This window comes from Aethalodelphis obliquidens, unplaced genomic scaffold, assembly GCF_003676395.1.
Source record: "Aethalodelphis obliquidens isolate GAN/ISIS:26980383/991018 unplaced genomic scaffold, ASM367639v1 scaffold1, whole genome shotgun sequence".
NCBI lineage: Eukaryota > Metazoa > Chordata > Mammalia > Artiodactyla > Delphinidae > Aethalodelphis > Aethalodelphis obliquidens.
This window is the reverse complement of record NW_020837945.1, coordinates 72,153,998-72,173,061: the sequence shown is the minus strand read 5'-3', so window position 1 is coordinate 72,173,061 and position 19,064 is coordinate 72,153,998. Positions and strand designations below refer to the sequence as shown.

Here is a 19,064-nt window from a genome sequence, read left to right as displayed (position 1 = left end):
GGACACAGGTTCGTGCCCTGGTCCAGGAAGATCCCATATGCCACAGAGCGCCTGGGCCCATGAGCCATGGCCACTGAGCCTGCGCGTCCGGAGCCTGTGCTCCGCAACGGGGAGGCCACAACAGTGAGAGGCCCGCGTACCGCAAAAAAAAAAAAAAAAAAAAAAATGTAGGAAGCCATCTTTAGTTTTTTCCAAACACCTACATGTAAAAATAACACATTAATAGTCTAGAAAATAGGGCTGAATATTTTTACAAACTTGAAATGGGAACAAGCTTTAAGTATTTATGCTAGTATCAATACATGACCATAAACATTTCAAAATAAAGTGGCAGCCACCCCATAATTCCTTTAGAACTTTTATGCCCTAATGAACATGTATGTCTTAAACATGTAAGTAGCAAACTATACTCACTCTTCTGGAAGCTGCTTTTTTATATTCAATACATGGATTTTTTTTCCCTAAGTCAATTCAAAACAATCTAGTGGTCCATTAAATTGATCTGGCATATTTTAACCAATTCTGTGCTGATGGCCATTTGTTAATTTTTAGCTCTCTAAATAATGTTACAATTAAAACCCTCAATATATCCTTGTTCTAGTGTTTCCTTAGAACACACTTGCTAAAATTCAAATTTCTGAGGGAACTCCCTGGCAGTCCAGTGGTTAGGATTCCATGCTTTCACTGCCAAGGGCAAGAGTTCGATCCCTAGTCAGGGAACTATGACCCTGCAAGCCAAAAATTAAAAACTAAAAACATTTTCAAATTTCTGGGTCAAAGGACATTAAAACTTGCAGATTTTCACTTATGAATTTGGTTATCTATATTTACGAGATTTTAATGCTTATGGAGTCATATTGGTATACTTTTATTGCTTCTGAGTTTCCTATCATGCTTTAAAATGTCTTATCAATATGAGATTATAAAAATGGTCTTGTGTTTTTTTTTAACAGCTTAAGCTATGATTCACATACCATAATTCATCCTCTTAAAAGTCTACAATTCAGTGGGTTTTTATATATTCAGAGTTGTACAACCATTACCATTACATAATTCCAGAACATCTGCATCACTCCACAAAAAAACTTTGTATGTATTAGCAATTACTCCTTATTCCCCCCCTCCCCACCCCCTGGCAACCATTAATCTACTTTTTATCTCTATGTATTTGCCTACTCTGAACATTTCAAAACGACAGAATCGTATGGTATGTAGCCTTTTGTGTCTGACTTCTTTCACTTAGCATGTTTTCAAGGTTCACCCAAACTGAAATATATCATTCCTTTTTATGGCAGAATAATATTCCATTGTATAGATATACCAAAATTTTATTCATCTATTCATCAGTTGATGGATATTTAAGTTTTTTCCACTTTTTGGCTACTATGAATAATGATGCTATGAATATTTGTGTACAAGTTTTTGTTTATCTGTATTTGTTTCTAATTAGTTAACTTTTCAATCCACCTGGAACATATTGTGATACAGGAATCTATTTCTTTTCCTTCCAAAACAGCTAATCTGAGTACAGAATCCTAGACTTTCCTACCCTCCCTGAAATTTTTTAAAGTTGTCTTGTACAAACATAACACTACTGTTGTTGCAAAGTATTCAACTTGGTTTTGAAGAGAGTAACTTTCTGAACAAATACTGCATCAGTTTATGCAATATTTGATAAAAATATGAAACACAAAAGTAAATTTTGATAAGTACAATGGGCTCTTATTAAATATATAAATACAAAATGAGCATAATGTGCAGTTATATTAGAGAAGAGCCAGCATTCAGGACACCACAGAATATTGGCTAACACTACAAAGTCAATTAAGGGAGCATATACCATGCTGATTGTCCTATACTGATTCTTATTCTGATTGCTCTATTAATCCTGATTACTCGAGTTTAGTTCAATTTGTCTCTTCCATCGTGTTGGCTTTCTCCAGATGTTTGGTGATAGATTACAGGCTCATCTCTACTCGAATAACTTGCGGGTGGAGAGAAGGCTGTGATGGGCAGTAGCTTTTGCTCTGCCTTGAACTATTTTCAATGTGGGGATGCTAAGAACCCCCAAAACAGTTCTTCTGGAAAGGGTTGTTCTTCATTCTTGCCAGGCATTATAAGTAATGGGACAGGAGTAGAGGGGAATGTCCTGCCTCTCCACACCAATCTCCTATTCTTAGAATTTCAGTGTTATATGTCAATTATATCTCAATAAAATTGGGGTGGGGGGAGAAATTTCAGCTTGATAGCAGATATCCTCCTTGCTGATATATGGCACAGGCAGGGAGAGATGCTTTTGTGGAGATTTTCCAACTACTCGGTCTTTTACCATGGGTCTCCCCTTTCCTCTCCACCTCCACCATCTCCAGAAATGGTACACCCTCAGTGTTGCACCATTTTCCTGCACTAATCTTCCTTCTGTCACTGGGGCTCCCCTCTGGATCTCCCCTCTACTTTATGCCTTGTTAGTTTCTCAGTTTTTGATCTACCAAAACTCTCTTTGTTTTTGAGTATACAGATACATATGTTTTAAATATATTTTTCATAATTTCTATGGGTTTGGTAGGAGGAAGAAGAGATTCCATGGGCTTACTTCATCCTCGTAAATCTACTATTCGTTTCTGACAGATATTCTTTACTAAGTGAAGGAAGTTTTCTTTATTCCTAGTTTTCAAAGAGATTTAAACACAAAGGAAGCTAAGCTTTATTATCAGGCTTTCAGTACTTGCTGAGATACCATGACTTTTCTCTTTTAGCCTATTAAAATAACTACATTACAGATCACTAAATGTGAATTCTGTAAAAAATTCTTGTCTTCACGTTATGCTACAGTTTTACTATAGGACACAGTCAATTTATCAACTTTTTTGGAAGTGCTACATATATATTTGTAAGTTAATTGGTATTTGTGGGTAAATGCTAACTTTTTCAGATTTATGAATCATGGTTCTGCTAACCTCATAGTAGGGAAATTTGTCTTCATTCTAGGACAGCATAAACAACAGAATTTTTTTTGAAAGATTTTCTAGGACTCTGTACTTTGTCATTTTGTGAGGAAAAGTTTTTCATACATATTTAATGGTTGAAAAAGCAAAGTGTTCAGAATTGTTTAAACCACCAAGAAGTAACTCTCCTAACTCCCCAGAAAAAGCCATTTATAACAATTTGATATATCTGTCCAGATATATCCTATACAAATGCATGTGTACACATATATACATGTACTCGTTATGTGCACATGTATCTTTTAACAAAATGGCCTCCTTCTGTTTTGCAACTTGCTTTTTTCACTTTTCGAATTTATTCTTTAATAGCTTCATAGTATACTGCCTGGATATGCTGTAATTTATAGGTCCATAAAAACACTTGCTTTGGTTGTCCTCAGTGTTTTACTACCAAGACAATACTATAAGTAATGTCCCTGTACAAATATATTTGTACTCTTTTATATCTTGGCTAAATTGCAAGAAGGGGAATGGGTCAAAGACTGATACTGCCATATTATCTTCCAGAAGTGTTTATACCAAATGACTTCATGGGGTAGATTTTGACAAGACGACTTTAAAGCACTATGTAAAAACTTGAAGCCATAATGTAAAGACAAATAAATTTTACTATGTAAGAACTGAAATTCTCTGTTAAGCAAAAATGTCATACACAAAGTCAGGGTACTGAGGGCTTTTACCAAAATTTAATTTAACATCTTTAAAACTAGGCCAGGGGAGGCAGGCTCGGATGGTCCAAGGAGCTGCAGCCACCCTTCGAGCCCTCCTTGCCGACACTATGCTCCAGTTCCTGCTTGGATTTACTCTTGGCAATGTGGTGGGAATGTATCTGGCTCAGAACTACGACATACTTGAAGAAATTAAAAAGGACGTGGACGCCAAGAAGAAACCCCCTAGTTCATGAGGCCGACTCTAGCACTGCCTCCTGGATAAACTGATTCTACTGTTCTTGAGGGCCTCCTTTACCATCTGAACCAAAAGCTTTTGTTTTCATCTCCAGCCTCAGCAATTTTCTTCTTTGCTAGACCCTGCATTGCCTTACACCACAAATGGGGCCACAAGTTAAGAACAACCCTTACTTTTCCAACATCCTCACTTCTTCCCTTCCTCCTTCCAGCCACTTGGGAGGTCCTGAGAATGGAATTATGGTGCTAGATTAGTAAACATGACCTTTAACTAGTAGTTTCTCCCTTATTCTTTGGGATTTCTACTACCGTTTTTTTTCCGAAAGAAAAAATGATGAGTTTTGTATAGCTGATGAGATATAAATAATGCTGATTTCACAGTCTAGCAATTATACTGGGTGTTTAAACCTTTGGTACTAAATTATGTTGTTTCAAAATAGTAACTAAAATGAAAATCTAGAAGCCAGTTTCTGGTGAATTATCCACTAATTTTATATTGTTGTCAGGAAGCTCCATAGTTGCTAATTTAACCAATAAATCAATTTGCTATTCATTAACCAAGAAACTCTGTTCTGAGAACTCTATCAGGAACTCGGGAATTTAAAAGTATTTAAAGTAATGGCCTTTGTCCTCAGTAGAATTCATAGTCTCGTATGCATGTTTTTCTTAATGGTGCATTTGATCTCGCTCTATTCTCTCATAAGAATCATACTTATTTTATTATAGGCACATTTTACATTACATGGCAGATAAATGAGAAGCTGTCTATAAAGGAAATTTTATGCCTTTTTACATTTAAAAAAATGTATTTACATTATAACTTTATAGTGGTTCTCATTAAAAAAAAAACTATAATGATGCTAAGGACCTTGAGGGTAGGAATCAGTGTATCCTGTTTGTTGCCACATTCTTAGAGCCAACAATGGTACATAGGAGCTTCTCACATATTAAATAAAATATAAACAATCCAATAGAGAAAAAGGCAAAGTAAAATTATATACAAACAAAAAATGGCAAAGACAGAAAAAGATGTTCAAACTTTAAATTTAAAAAGGCAAATTAAAACAAAGAACTCTCTTGTGATCTATGAGACTAGCAAACTTTAGCAAATGCAAACGGGTTCAACTTTTTAGAGGGCAATTTAACAATTCTCTTAAAATTTTAAGTGTGATTATCCTTCCACCATCATTTCTACTACTAGGAATTTAACTTACAAAAACAACCATAGAAGTATAAAGAAGTAATTCCACTGCACCATTGTTTATAGAGGGAAACAACTAAAAGCAACACAAGTGTCCGTCAATCAAAAACTTACTAAACTATGGAACATCTATATAATACAGCAATATAAAAGAATGTCTAAATGCTTAAAGGGAAATCCATGTGGGGAAGGACCAAATAGGACTCTCCTAGAAAGGATAATGGACAGCAGGTGTGGGCCAGAGATTGAGGGAGAATAAAGGAAGAGTGCATACCAGAAAGGCAGATTGACAGCTGTTCATCATCCACTGGAGAGGCTTTTTGACTGTTCTTCCCACCTCCCACTTGATTTTCTAGTTTGAGTCCACTGCACGTCAGAGGAGCCTCCAGTGGACTTTTACAGTAAGGGTGGTCCAGCAACTTAGAACTAAGAATGTTCTGCTTGAAAGATCCATCCTCATCCATCTGGCATGAACTCTCATTCTGAACAGTCTCTTCGGACACAGGCCCATCTACACTACTCACAGATTGATCTGCCCCAGACACTGACAGTTTTACTCTGTCATCATTGACAGTACTTGTCCGATTTTCCTGACCCAGAGCCATAACTTCTCCCTCGGTTTCCGAGATAAACATGTTATTAGAATGATGTTCTGGTAAGGGGATGTCATGAATCAGCTCTGTACACTCCCACTTAGGAGAGGAACAGGGTGACTGGTCCCAGATGTATGTGGCACTGCCATTCTGTTGGTCAGGGAATGCTTCATCTAAACTAAGTTCCTTGCCCAAGAGAGGGCTTCCTTTAGTGTGGCCATCAGGCACATGAGAGTTCTTTCCCTTCACCACAGCATTGCTGTCCATATCTGGAAGGTATGGTTGATGCCGACAAGAAGGGTCTTTAGGTTCTGGGGAAGGGAATAAGCTGCAACTGCCACCCTCACTGTTCTCCCTAAGGGTCTCTTGATGGTCCCCAGTGACCTGCACCCAGCTTCGCTGGGCTTTTTTTAGCTTGCAAACTTTGCTTTTTGTTCTGAAGTGCTGGGATCTGAGAATCCTGTACCGAAATCTAATCATGGATAATTTCTCATACATCATATGAGGAGATACTTTTATTCTTCTATGTTGATTAAGTTGGAACTTTCTTGGAATCAGGGGTCCCCCATTCCTGTGGTGCTCCAGCCCTCGGCAGCAGCCATAACAAAAGCGCTTTCTCTTATGGTTGCTCAAGGTGACCACAATTGTGCCACTCTCACCTGGACTCTGGCTCTCCCCATTGAACTTCATAGGAGGATCAGAAGCTTGTGGCTCAGTCCTAGGTCTGTGACCACTGGCCTGACTTAAAACACTATTTGCTGGTATGTCAGTGGCTGCCTTCAAGAGACTTTTCTCTCCAGAGTATTCATGATCAGAGTTCTTTGCTGATGATAGCAACTTCTCTGCTTGGAGTTTCAGGAAGGTCCTTGAGGAGGAAATGAAGTGTTTAGTGTCCTTTCCTTTCACTTTAGAGGACAAAGTACTAAGATTCTGAACAGCCACATTGGACTTTGCCTTAGCAAAAAGGGGTTCATCCTGGATCCACGTTTTCTGGAATTGAAGGGCCTTCTTTCTGCACTGGAAATGCCTTAAATGCCTGCTCCAAGTAACTGGCCTTCCCAACTTGGCTTTCAGAATGCACAACTGTTGGTGAAAGTAGAACTTCTTAAAGCCTCCAAACCCAGTATTCCATTTCTCAGAAAAAGCTAAGTGGATTCCTTTCCTCCACAGAATTTTCCTCTGTTTTTTCATTTTTCTGATGCATAATGAGATCTGAATGCAGCTGTAAAGAAGAGAAAGAAAATTTACATTTCTACCCTAAAAATAAGGTCATAAAGATACATTCACTGGCTTCCCTGGTGGCGCAGTGGTTGAGAGTCCGCCTGCCAATGCAGGGGACACGGGTTCGTGCCCCGGTCCGGGAGGATCCCACATGCCACGGAGTGGCTGGGCCCGTGAGCCATGGCCGCTGAGCCTGCGCGTCCGGAGCCTGTGCTCTGTAACGGGAGAGGCCACAACAGTGAGAGGCCCACGTACCGCAAAAAAAAAAAAAAAAAAAAAAAGATATATTCACAGCAATATACATTAGAAAATTGAAAAAAGCATATGAAGTTCAATTTATACTATCAGACATAATGAAATCCTACCTGATCAAGGTTTTCCCCACAATGAAAATGAGGGATAAGGGAAGACATGAGTGCTCCAACATGACCCCATTTTGCTGTACCTGCCTCTGATAGAAACAAGTTTCAAGAATCATTTCCCAATATGCAGCCAGTTTCTGATGAAGCAGAAAGGGCAGGGAGTCAGGAGAGAATTTCTAAGTGTTGACCTTGTTTCTCATTAGCTAAGTGACTTTAATCAAGTCACCCAAATTCTGTGTTCTCATTTGTAAAATGAAGGATAGAGAAGGGAGAGGGGACCAGACACCATTTAAGACTGAGTTCACATCAAAACAATTTGTTCCATACAACAAATTTTCTTTTAAAGATTTTTTTTGATGTAGACCATATTTAAAGTCTTTATTGAATTTGTTACAATATTGCTTCTGTTTCATGTTTTGGTTTTTTGGCCACAAGGCATGTGGGATCTCAGCTTCCTGACCAGGGATAGAACCCACACCCCCTGCATTGGAAGGTGAAGTCTTAACCACTGGACTGCCAGGGAAGTCCCATACAACAAATTTCAGAAAGGAAAGGCAGGGACTTTTATTCTGTACAGTCATCCACAGGCGGACAGTCAATATATGCACGCAGTATCAGTACCTCAAGAGGAAGACCGACCAGCCTCCTCTTTGTCAGTCAGTCAAAGACTTTCTGAGTGACTATGAGGAGACAGGACTCTATCAGGTGCTCTCAACCAGTTATGGTTCTGGCTCTCAAGTAAGTATAAGAAAAAAGAACCAATACAAGTGTGTGTGTGTGTGTGTGTGTGTGTGTGTGAACTTTAGGAACACACTTACAGGAAAGGGTAGATGAAAATGATAGTCAAAACCAAACATGGTTTGGGACTTCCCTGGTTGTCCAGTGGTTAAGACTGCACTCCCAATGCAGTGGGACCGGGTTCGTTCCCTGGTAAGGGAACTAGATCCCACATGCTGCAACTAAGAGCCCGCATGCCGCAACTGGAGATCCCGCATGCCGCAACGAAGATCCTGCGTGCTGCAACTAAGACCCAGCACAGCCAAATAAATAAATATTAAAAACAAACAAACATGATTTCCCCTCAGACTTAATAAGATCTAACATTACTGAAGGCTCTTTAGCCTAGAAAGAAAGGCACCAGCCACTGCAGGTGGAACAGAAGAATCAAAAACCAATATCCTAATTTCAGCCTACTAATAACTTACTAGGAAAAGCTGTATTACCTTTCTGTGCATCAGTTTTCTCTGGGGGCGGGGCAGAGGGGAGAAGAGGACTGAACACATGTTTACTTCTGCTTCCTTTCCAAATCCCATTAAGATGACAGAAATGCAGTTTTTAAAAAGGCAAAACCTCTTAGGGACAATGACAACAAAAAAGGAGACGAGCAATAAAACTGCTGAAAGAAGAAAGCAGATGAATGAGTGATAACAGACTTAGCCAGCCAAAAGAGCTGAAATCTAAGCCAGCAGTAGGGGAAGCCGAGCAGCAAGTTACAGGACCTCAGAAAGGCTCAGGAACCAAGAGCAACAATACCTATGAAGGTCAGGGAATGGAGGACAGCTGAAAAAGGAAGGACTGGTTGAAAGTCTGAATAAGAAGCAATTAGACTCTAAGATCCCTTCTCCTACCATGGCAGATGATCAAAGTTTCACTTACTCAAGGGAATGAACTAGAACAGTCAGGCACATCATGTACAACTGAGGGCAGGGGTACAAACAGGAGGATAAATCAGTTTACATAGGGAATTTCTCCCCAACCTCTTTCCTCACTCAGCTCCCAGAAAAGTTTATACCCCAAAGGAGGAGATCAGTTCTGGGGGTGGGCAGGGGGTTGGGTAGGGATAGATCATTCAAAAAGACCAACAGATACTGATATTTGGGGATGCCACAACTACACAGGCCCAAACAATTACCCCAAAGTTTAAGAAGCAATGAAACCCCCAAATCCCTCCCCAACTCCGCATAGCAGGTAACTGTCCCTCCCCAACCCAAGATTAGAAGTTTCTCCTTCAGAAAGGAAGTTCTGCAGACAAGGGGATCCCAGGAACAGTTTGAAGATGGAATTATATATTGAATATAAGACCCCACAACACTTTCCCACTCATCTCCCAAAACGCTGGCAGTCTGTCTTTCCCGTCCAAGCAGGAGATTGGAAGATTCTTCTTCAGAGAAACTGATTATTCCACAAGAAAATATATAAGTACAGGTATGCCCCCACAGAATGGCCCAGCATGGCCCACAGTGCACCCCACAAGTGACAAGTCCCACCACAAGCTCAGAACCTCCAACCAACTTCTTAGTGGTCAAAAGACAGCATAACTAAGAATCACCACACTTCCAGGGATAAAAAGTAGACAAAAACAAACAGATAAAAGCAAAAGCATATTTAGAGAAGTCAACTTAAAAAACCTGAGAAGGGGAGAGAAGGGAAGTTATTGTTTAATGTGAAGAGCTTCAGTTTAGGAAAATTAAAATAGGTCTCAGGATGGATGGTGGTGATGGTTGCACAGCAATATGAATGTATTTAATGCCACTGAACTGTATACCTAAAAATGATTTAAATGGTAAATTTTATGTTATGTATATTTTACAATTTTTTTTTAAAAAGAGAGAAGAAAAAAAACCCCAACGCTATCCTCAAAGAAGAAAACATTACATCCACTGGGGAAAAAAAGAATGGGATTTTTTTTTAAAGGAACAGTTAAAAAAATAAAGGAGCATAGGACACTTAAAATAGCAAAAATGAAAAACTCAATAGAAAGTAAAGGGCTAATATTACTAATATTTAATATCTTAAATTGAGGGATAAAGGAAAAGGCTGATGGAAAAATGGGAAAAAGACATAATGAAACAATTCACAAATAAATATTTTTAAATGGCCCTTAAACATAAGTAAAGATGTTCAACTTCATGCATTAAAAAATTGTCAAGGGGGTTTGGGAGATAGGCAAAATGGGTGAAAGGAGTCAAAGGTACAAACCTCCATAAATAAACATATAAACAAGTCATTCATGACGATGTACTGTACAGCATGGTGACTATAGTTAATAATACTGTATTGCATATTTGAAAGCCGCTAAAAGTAAAGCCCTCATCGCAAGAAAAAAAATTTGGGGGGTGGGGAGCTAAGTATGGTGATGGATTTAACTAGACTTATTGTAATTATTTTGCAATGTATACAAATGTTAAACCATTATGTTGTACACCTGAAACTAATATATGTCAATTATACCTCAAAAAAATTTGGCAAAAGTTATAGCAACATGTTTTGTTGGTGGGAGAAAAAAGACTTTCATACTTTGCTGGTTGGGAATACAAACTGATAAAATCATTTTGGAGGGGAATTTGGTAATATCTAACAAAACCATACAAGTATTCACCTTTTAATCCAACAACTCCACTTTTAGGAATTTACCCTGAAGATACATCTCCAATAATAATGAAAATACATAGTACATGGTTATTCACTGCAACACTGTCTGTAATTGCAAAATACTGGAAACAACCTAAATGCCCATACATAGGGCAGTGGTTGCATAAACTATGGTTCATCTGCACAATGAATGAAGCTGTAACAGAATAAGGATAAGGTCTATGAACTAACATGGAGTAATTTCCGGTTTAAATGAAAAAAGCAGAGTTCAAATGAGTATCAATGGTAAACCACTGCAATAGTTTAGCCAATGTACAGTTAGGGAGAACAGTCCACACAAGATCACCCTCACTTCTGACAACAACTGAAAGTTCAGGGAGTTTCCAAAACCACCCTCAGGTCTGATACTTTGTCAGAAGGACGCACAGAACTCACTAAAAACCGTTAATAGTTATGGCTTATTACAGCTGAAGAATGTGGATTAAAATCATCCAAGTGAAGAACTATATAGTGCAGAGTCCAGGGGAAGTAACAAATGAGGCGCTTCCATTTGTCCTCTCCCCATGGAGTAGAGACAGCATTACTTTCCCAGCACCAATGTGTGACAAAGTGTGACAAGAACTGCCAGCCAGTGAAGCTCACCTAAGCCTTGATGTCCAGAGTTTTTATGGGGGTTCATAGGCATAACTGATTGCCCACACGACTGAGCTCAGTCTTCAACCCCTCTGGAGATCGACTGATATCAAAGTCATTACCCTAAATCACACTGTTGGTTTTTCTGGCATGGCCAATCCCCATCCTATATCATATTGTTAGATTATCAGTGACCCAAGGCCCACAGGCAAATAAAGACACTCCAATCAGACATAACATTCCAAGGGTTTAGAGATTACCTCCTTAAAGCCAAGGATAAAGGCTTTCTTTTTGTGCAAGGTTAATTCTTTTCTATATTATATATAGCCACCTTTCATAAAAGAAAAAATAAGAAAATATACATGTATCTGCCCTTTTGTGCCTCCCAAATAAATTAATTAATAATATAAAAATCAGGGCTTCCCTGGTGGCGCAGTGGTTAAGAATCCACCTGCCAACGCAGGGGACACGGGTTCAAGCCCTGGTCTGGGAAGATCCCACATGCCGTGGAGCAACTAAGCCCGCGAGCCACAACTACTGAGCCCGCGTGCCACAACTACTGAAGCCCACACGCCTAGAGCCCGGGCTCTGCAACAAGAGAAGCCACTGCAATAAGAAGCCTGCGCACCGCAACAAAGAGTAGCCCCTGCTCGCTGCAACTAGAAAAAGCCCGCATGCAGCAACAAAGACCCAATGCAGCCAAAAATAAATTAATTAATTTAAAAAAAAAGAAAGTTAAATGTCAAGCTTGCAAGAAGGAAAGCAATCCAATTTATACAACAGTGCCTCAAAACAGGTCAGGAATTGGCAGCAGGAAGTTCTGTAAGTGGGGTGTGAACATGGTGCTAAAAACAAGAGGATAAATCAAATCATTTAGATACCCTTCTACTCGCCACAAAAACCAGCCAACTGCCCCTCCCTGATCCTTGCAGAAGCCTGGAGTGTTACTTTCTAGACTAAAACAGCACTGGCCAACAGGAGTTCTGCAATGATAGAAATACTCTGTATCTGCCCTGCCCCATATGATAGTCTCTGGAAACATGTGGTTACTGACCACTTGAAATGTGTGTAGTGCAACTGAGGAACGAAATATTTAATTTTATTTAATTTTAATCATTTAAATTTAAGTTGCTACATTTGGCTAGTGGCTACCACATTGGATAACGCAGCTCTAAAGGAAAAACAAAGGATTCCTGGACTGGAAAACATCTGGTCCAGTTGAGAATGAGGGTACCATACTGAAAATAGTTGAGTTAAATGAACATGAGTGTTTACATACTGAATGCTAAGACCTCTACCATTTCCCCCAGTTTAGCTACAAGACTGTTGACAACCCAGCTTATAAGCTCCAAGCAGGAGATCTGAAGATTCTTCTTTGGGAAATCTACCTAGCCAAAGAAAAAAGACAAAGATAATACTGTTGAAGGTTCTCCAATAAGAGTCCAGCCAGAGTACCCTAAAATCAACATATCCCAAGCATGAACTCAGAGTACATGTAATTAAAATTAAAAGCAACCTCCACATGGGGTCCCTTAACATTTCTGCTCCTGTATTCTCGGCCATACTGTTATGTGTTCACCAAATACCAACATTCCTTCAAAGATAAAATAGGGAATTCCTTGGTGGTCCAGTGGTTGGGACTCCACGCTTTCACTGCTGAGGACCAAGGTTCAATCCCTGGTCGGGGAACTAAGATCCCATAAGCCATGGGGTGTGGTCAAGTCATAATAATAATAAAATAAAGAGCAAAGCAAATATGGTTTTTAAGAAAAAAGATAAAACACACACACAAGGGAAACAGAAGTGAGCTTTCAACTCTTATTAGATACTCACTGACCCTAGGACAGCCTGAAGTCTGAACAATCCTTGAGGGGTTCAATATTTATTTGAGTAAAATTTTGCAGTGTAACCACTGTACAGATTAACTGAAGCATCACTATGAAAAAGTTCTTTCTCCTGTAGGTAATAAGAAGTAATGAGAATAGCTGCTGTGTAGTGAATAAACAGGGGAGAGGTTATCCGCTCCCCCCAAAAAAGAGACAGAATGAATGGTTTGTAGTAGGAAACAAGATTAAAAACAAAACAAAGGGCTTCCCTGGTGGTGCAGTGGTTGAGAGTCCGCCTGCGATGCAGGGGACACGGGTTTGTGCCCTGGTCCGGGAGGATCCCACATGCCGTGGAGCGGCTGGGCCCGTGAGCCGTGGCCACCGAGCCTGCGCGTCCGACGCCTGTGCTCCACAACGGGAGAGGCCACAACAGTGAGAGGCCCGCGTACCGCAAAACAAAACAAAACAAAACAAAAATAAAATGTATTGCCCATTGGCATCAGAGGACATGAATGAACCATAAAAAGGTCCAGACTGAGAACTGGAGACTTGTACATTTATGGTACCTACTGGTGATAGGTACATTCAGCTAACACACATAAAGCAGATTAAGTTAAATATCCAATTTTGGTCTCAAGTCCTTACAGACAGAGAAGACTGCCTCAAGGACCAGCAAGTGACTTCTAAACTCCACTTCTCACGGGGTCTTCAAGTTGTCATTACCCTCCCCCTGCCTTTATTTCTGTTAAATCCATAATATCAGTTTACATTAAAATTGTGAACCCTGGGTTCCCATTTATCCTTTCTCAATACCTCTACTTGAAAAGTGTATTCTGTCAGAATCTGAAATTCACCAATTTTTAGGCTTCAGAATTAAGGTATTTCAGACACAAAATTAAAAAATTTAGAGGGACTTCTCTGGTGGTCCAGTGGTTAAGACTCCACGCTTCCAATGCAGGGGGCTCAGGTTCAATCCCTGGTCAGGGAACTATGATCCCACATGCCACACGGCTTGGCCAAAAAAAAAAAAAATTAGAGACTCAGTGACTTGGTTTTTCATCTTAAACACATACCATATGTCTCTCTAGATTCTGAATTTATAGATTACCTCTCTGTTAACATGGCTTTGTTAATCAGTGAATTCAGAATGCCCTTGTGTCATCTGGTTGTAGGAAGTTAACATGCTATAAACAGGGTCATTTTTAAAAAGAAAATAATTCAGCATCTTCCTTTAGAGGATTTGTGATGTACGGTCCATTTCTGGCTCTACTAACACAGCCTTTTCATCGTTTCAGTGATTCTTATTCAAAGAATAATTTGCTAATGAATGTATCTCCCCAAAAGAGAATGTTCAACTCTGCCTGATCTATTACCTTAAGAATGCTGAAAATATTAACCACCCCCCTAAAAAAATCACGACATTTTCACTGTAATGGGCAAGAAAAATACATATGAGGCACTGTTACTTCCTTATCAGTTCATCCTTTCTAGATATCTATCAAATTCTTTAAATCAGTGGCACGGTACAATTAACCAAAAAAGAAAAAGGGACTAAAAATTCAAGGACAAACTTAAGGCAATACCAAGAGCCTCTGGTTAAATCAGGTGTTTATAAGGCAATTAGAGAAGTTATAGGGCTTCTCTAACAGTTCTCAAATTGAGTTCCATAGGAAGCTGGCTAGTGACACAAAATAAGAGGTCATGCATACCAGCATTGTGGGGGATGGTGGTGGAGAGAAACCTGTGGACAGTACAGTGAGTTTATGACAAGCCAGAACAAAAGTGAAAATATTCTTTAACTGGAATTCTTCCATGGTTTATGAAGGCTTGGCATAAAAGTCTACTAAGAAACTGATTTATAAAATGATATGGTCTTTATATAATTCTGCCAACAACAAAAAAACCTGAGCAACATTTAGTAAAAAATTTTACTGTAAAATCTAATACTTTCATTAAAGAGCATTAAGGAGTCTAATTGCATAGGGAACTATGAAAACAGAATTACATAGAGCTACTGACAAATGACTTTTTTCCCCTTCTGTGCTCTCAGAGATACAAAACCTGAAATAGTACTATTGATTCAAGTAAGGTTATTTGTTAAGGAAAGGAAGAAAAAGAGAAAGAAATTTAAAAAGCATAGGCAACAGGGTTTCCCTGGTGGCTCAGTGGTTAAGAATCCGCCTGCCAATGCAGAGAACATGGGTTCAAGCCCTGGTCCGGGAAGATCCCACATGCCATGGAGCAACTAAGCCCATGTGCCACAACTACTGAGCCTGTGCTCTAGAGCCCGCGAGCCACAACTACTGAGCCCAGGCACCACAACTACTGAAGCCCACGTGCCTAGAGCCCATGCTCCGCAACAAGAGAAGCCACCACAATAAGAAGCCCACGCACCGCAACGAAGACCCACTCGCTGCAACTAAAGCCCGCGCACAGCAACGAAGATGCAACGCGGTCAAAAAAATAAATACAATAAATAAATTAAAAAAAAAAAAGCATAGGCAACAAACTAATTGACATTTCACCTCTCTGAGCCTGTTTATAAACTAAAATCTGCGTTTTCAAATGGGGAATATCACCTGAAAAGCTTTTTAAAAATCGCAAATACCCAGGTCCCATTTCAGATCTATTAAGGTAGTGTCTGGGCATCTGGGGTTTTGTTTTAATTCCCCAACTGATTCTGATGTCCCTGCAGGTTTTGGAACCACTGGATTAGATGACCCTCAAGGTCCCTTCCGTATCCATGACTTAAAATTCCAAATTGACAATTCTGTGTCAAAGGAACTGAAGATTGCACTTCATCATGCTTCACTGAGCATCATCACACTCCAATGAGGGAAGGCAAGTATCCTTAATTTGTCTGACCAAGCAACTGTAAGAACAGGTGCTACTCACTCAAGTCACTGATTGCATCTCCCTCCCCAAACACTTCTCTTAGGGTCTACTTAAACTTCAGAGCAGGGAATGGTCTTCTCTCACCAATACAGAGAAAGGTATCTCCTCATATTAACTTAGAACTGTAATGTTCAGCCACTCAAAGGATTCAAGTCCTTATATTTATTCTCTGAACATTTTCAATTAACATGAAATGCTTTAGAAGCAGAGGGAGGAGTCCTCAGAAACGTGCAAAGAATTCCTTCTAAAGAGGGCCAAGGTGTGAATGAAGCCCCTCCCAGCTTTTCTCCTAGAAAGGGCCCACTAGACATACTGAGCAAGAAGCAAAACTGATTTAGGTCATCCCTCATACACCAATAATGTGTAATCAATAAGCATGAGACCTCTGGGTGACTAGGAGCAACTGATTTCTTTCTAATGCTGCCCGACCCAAAGCAGAGACTGCAGTTAGCTTTTAACCACAAGATCCTAGTATCTCTTCTGGCACCCTTCTCCATACCAAGCGTAGTTATTCTGGGTAAAAGACATAATTAAGAACCTACCATTAAGCGTCCTGGGTATTCTTAAACCGACTTTAACCTGATTCCCAAAATATTTCATGATTAACGTTCTGCTTTCTTCATTTCATTTAATTCTCCCAACTAATTTATATAGGTATAAGAAAGTTCCACTTTATATGGGTTAAAAATGTCTACACAAGATTAAAGCCACCAGCAAGTGGCAGGCCAGGATTTCAATTCTGCTTTTCGAACTCCGGCTTTTCGAACTCCAAGTCCAAAACCCTTATCTCCGACATCCTCTCCGCACCCCTCCTCCCCCAAAAGAGTGGTCATACACTGTAACGGGGGTTGATACTGCCTAGCATAAACAGAAGGGAAAAACAGGCTTCCCACCGCCCAAATGTTCAATTGTGCCATACCCGTTCACTAGAACAGGGTCCCAGGAGTGTGAGGATGGAACCAAAGGCAGGAAGGAAGCAGAATTGTCCGAACAAATAAAACCCAAGACGGCAGGAGCTGGAGGACCTCTACCAGCAGCTCTTCCGCTCAAAGATTCCCCCGGCTTCAGGAAGAGCGGCCGGGGGCGCTAGCCCTCTCCGCTTCTGCGTCGTACAGCTCGGACTGGCGAGAAAAAGGGGACACTGGTCCCTCGGGACGAGCTCCTTCCCCGCCCCCAGAAAGGCACAACAGCGCCCGGGGAGAAATCCGCTGCCTCTGGTTCGGCGGTGGGGGAAGAGCAGCGCTCGAGGCCTCCAGGCCAGGGTGCTGAGCTGGCGCGCACTGGCGCGAGAATGGCCAGCCAGCCTGGTCCGTCAGTCATTCGCCGTATTTGACACCCGGGCTCCCGCTTACCTACGTCCCTCGCTGCCGGCACCTGCCCCGCCGTGGGTCCAGATACTGCGGCAGTTCGGACTGCGGCCCCGCCTTCGCCAGCTTTAGGGGAAAGCCCGTCAGCCAGCAGACGTCCGGCCTGCTTACAACGGCCACAGCCGCCGAGCTTCCTCTGGAGCCACTGCCGAGAAGCCGGCGCTCACTTACAACGTCACCTCCTTCGGTGCCCTTCCGCCTCAGCCCCGCCCGCGCCGCGTGCAGGGGACGGGGGAGGGAAGCAAGGGCTCGGCGCTGGGGGCGTGGCCCCGCCTTCCCGCCACTTCCGGCGGCGAACGCTCCCCCGCCCGCCCAGGACGTCTTTCTGACGATCCGCGCCCCTGGCGTCAGGACTCCGCTTTTGGTCGCGGACTCGGCTCTTTCCTCGTGGCGCGTGAGGATTGTAGAAACTGCGATCTGAACATTGCAGAACGGGTTTGAGACTTCTTTACAGCCTGCTCTCAAGTTTTTAACCCCCATAGGGCTAAGGCAAACCGTAGCTACTATACGGCGTCTCCCTCCACTAATCCTTTTTCCCTTTGGTCAAAAGCGAAGGACCACATTCCTGCTCTGGCTGCACTTTGAGGCCTGGCCCAAGCTTTTCTTCTCTGGTTTTTCCATGGTGATCTTTCCCCTTGGCATTGCGATGTGCCTCTATATCTCTGACCCGCCTCTCCTCAACTGAGAACACTTCCCCAGGAGGGCAAGAACCTGGTCTTATTCACCATTGTAGCCCCAGCCAGCACCAAATAGTGACTGGACTACAAGTGCTTAGTAAGTCTGTGCAATAAATCTATTATTCTTTTTCTGAACAAAGAGGAAAGTGACTTCAGTCTGTTATATTAAAGCACGATTCTTTCAACAAGCATTTTTTTTTTTAATGTGAACATGAAGTAATATTTCTCTTGCAAGCCCTCAGTCTAATTGTGGGGAGACATACATAATTTTAATACGATATCCTGATAGGTGGAAAATATAATAATACCAGATTTATTGTGGAAGATGAATTCAATTTTGGCCGTATTCGATTTTTGGAATAGAGTGGAGATGTATACTATGGAATACCAAGGGTGGGGTGCTGGGAGCCTTGTGCCCCAGGCACAAGCAATAAGGGTGTGCATTGACTGTAAAGAAGGTTAAAAAAATAATAAAAGCGACTACGGTGTGGTTTGCTTTTAATCATCACACGTGTCAGCAAATTCTAACCAATGCCAGTGATAAAGTAGTCCTTTACAAACAAAAGCTTTTCTTGGTCTTCCTTATAAACAATTTCTGTAGTTATTGAGTTTTAATAGTATATATGTAAGCTCAGCTTGGCACATTTCCTCAGTTTAAAAGTAAATCTTTTTGAGATTTCCACTTCCAGCCAAGATGGAATAAGAAATCAGATTTTACCCTTCCAACTGTAACAACTAAAAAACCAGACAAGAAATATGCAACATTTATTTATTTTTTAATAGCTGTTTATTTATTTATTTGGATGCACTGGGTCTTAGTTGCGGCACGCAAGATCTTCATTGGCAGCATGTAGGATCTTTTAGTTGGAGCATGCAGAATCTTAGTTGTAGTATGCGGGATCTTTAGTTGCGGCATGTGAACTCTTAGTTGTGGCATGTGGGATCTAGTTCCCTGACCAGAGATCGAACCCGGGCCCCCTGTATTGGGAGCGCGGAGTCTTAGCCAC

The 19,064-nt window shown here is 41.0% G+C and overlaps 2 protein-coding genes across 13 annotated transcripts in view; one reads left to right on the top strand and one right to left on the bottom strand.

Annotated features, from left to right (window-relative positions):
• The window catches only part of SENP5 (SUMO specific peptidase 5), a 41,387-nt gene extending 23,806 nt beyond the window's left edge, over positions 1 to 17,581 (bottom strand). For 10 of the 12 annotated variants that reach the window (XR_003433106.1, XM_027108073.1, XM_027108063.1 and 7 more), the window contains exons 1-2: positions 17,366 to 17,553; positions 5,386 to 6,926 (exon numbers count right to left, since the gene is read on the bottom strand). Coding sequence is in view for 11 of the 12 variants with exons in the window: in XM_027108073.1 (XP_026963874.1) it covers positions 5,386 to 6,895 (1,510 nt within the window). In the remaining variant the exon portion in view is untranslated. Of the gene's footprint in view, positions 1 to 5,385; positions 6,927 to 17,365 lie in introns of all 12 variants that reach the window. The other 2 variants (XM_027108093.1, XM_027108144.1) reach the window with 2 other exon arrangements.
• Positions 1,348 to 4,165, top strand: LOC113621232 (short transmembrane mitochondrial protein 1-like). The gene has a single exon (XM_027108194.1). It carries the CDS (start codon positions 3,736 to 3,738, stop codon positions 3,907 to 3,909), a length of 174 nt encoding a protein of 57 aa, XP_026963995.1. The 5' UTR covers positions 1,348 to 3,735; the 3' UTR covers positions 3,910 to 4,165.
• Positions 17,582 to 19,064: the final 1,483 nt, after the last annotated feature.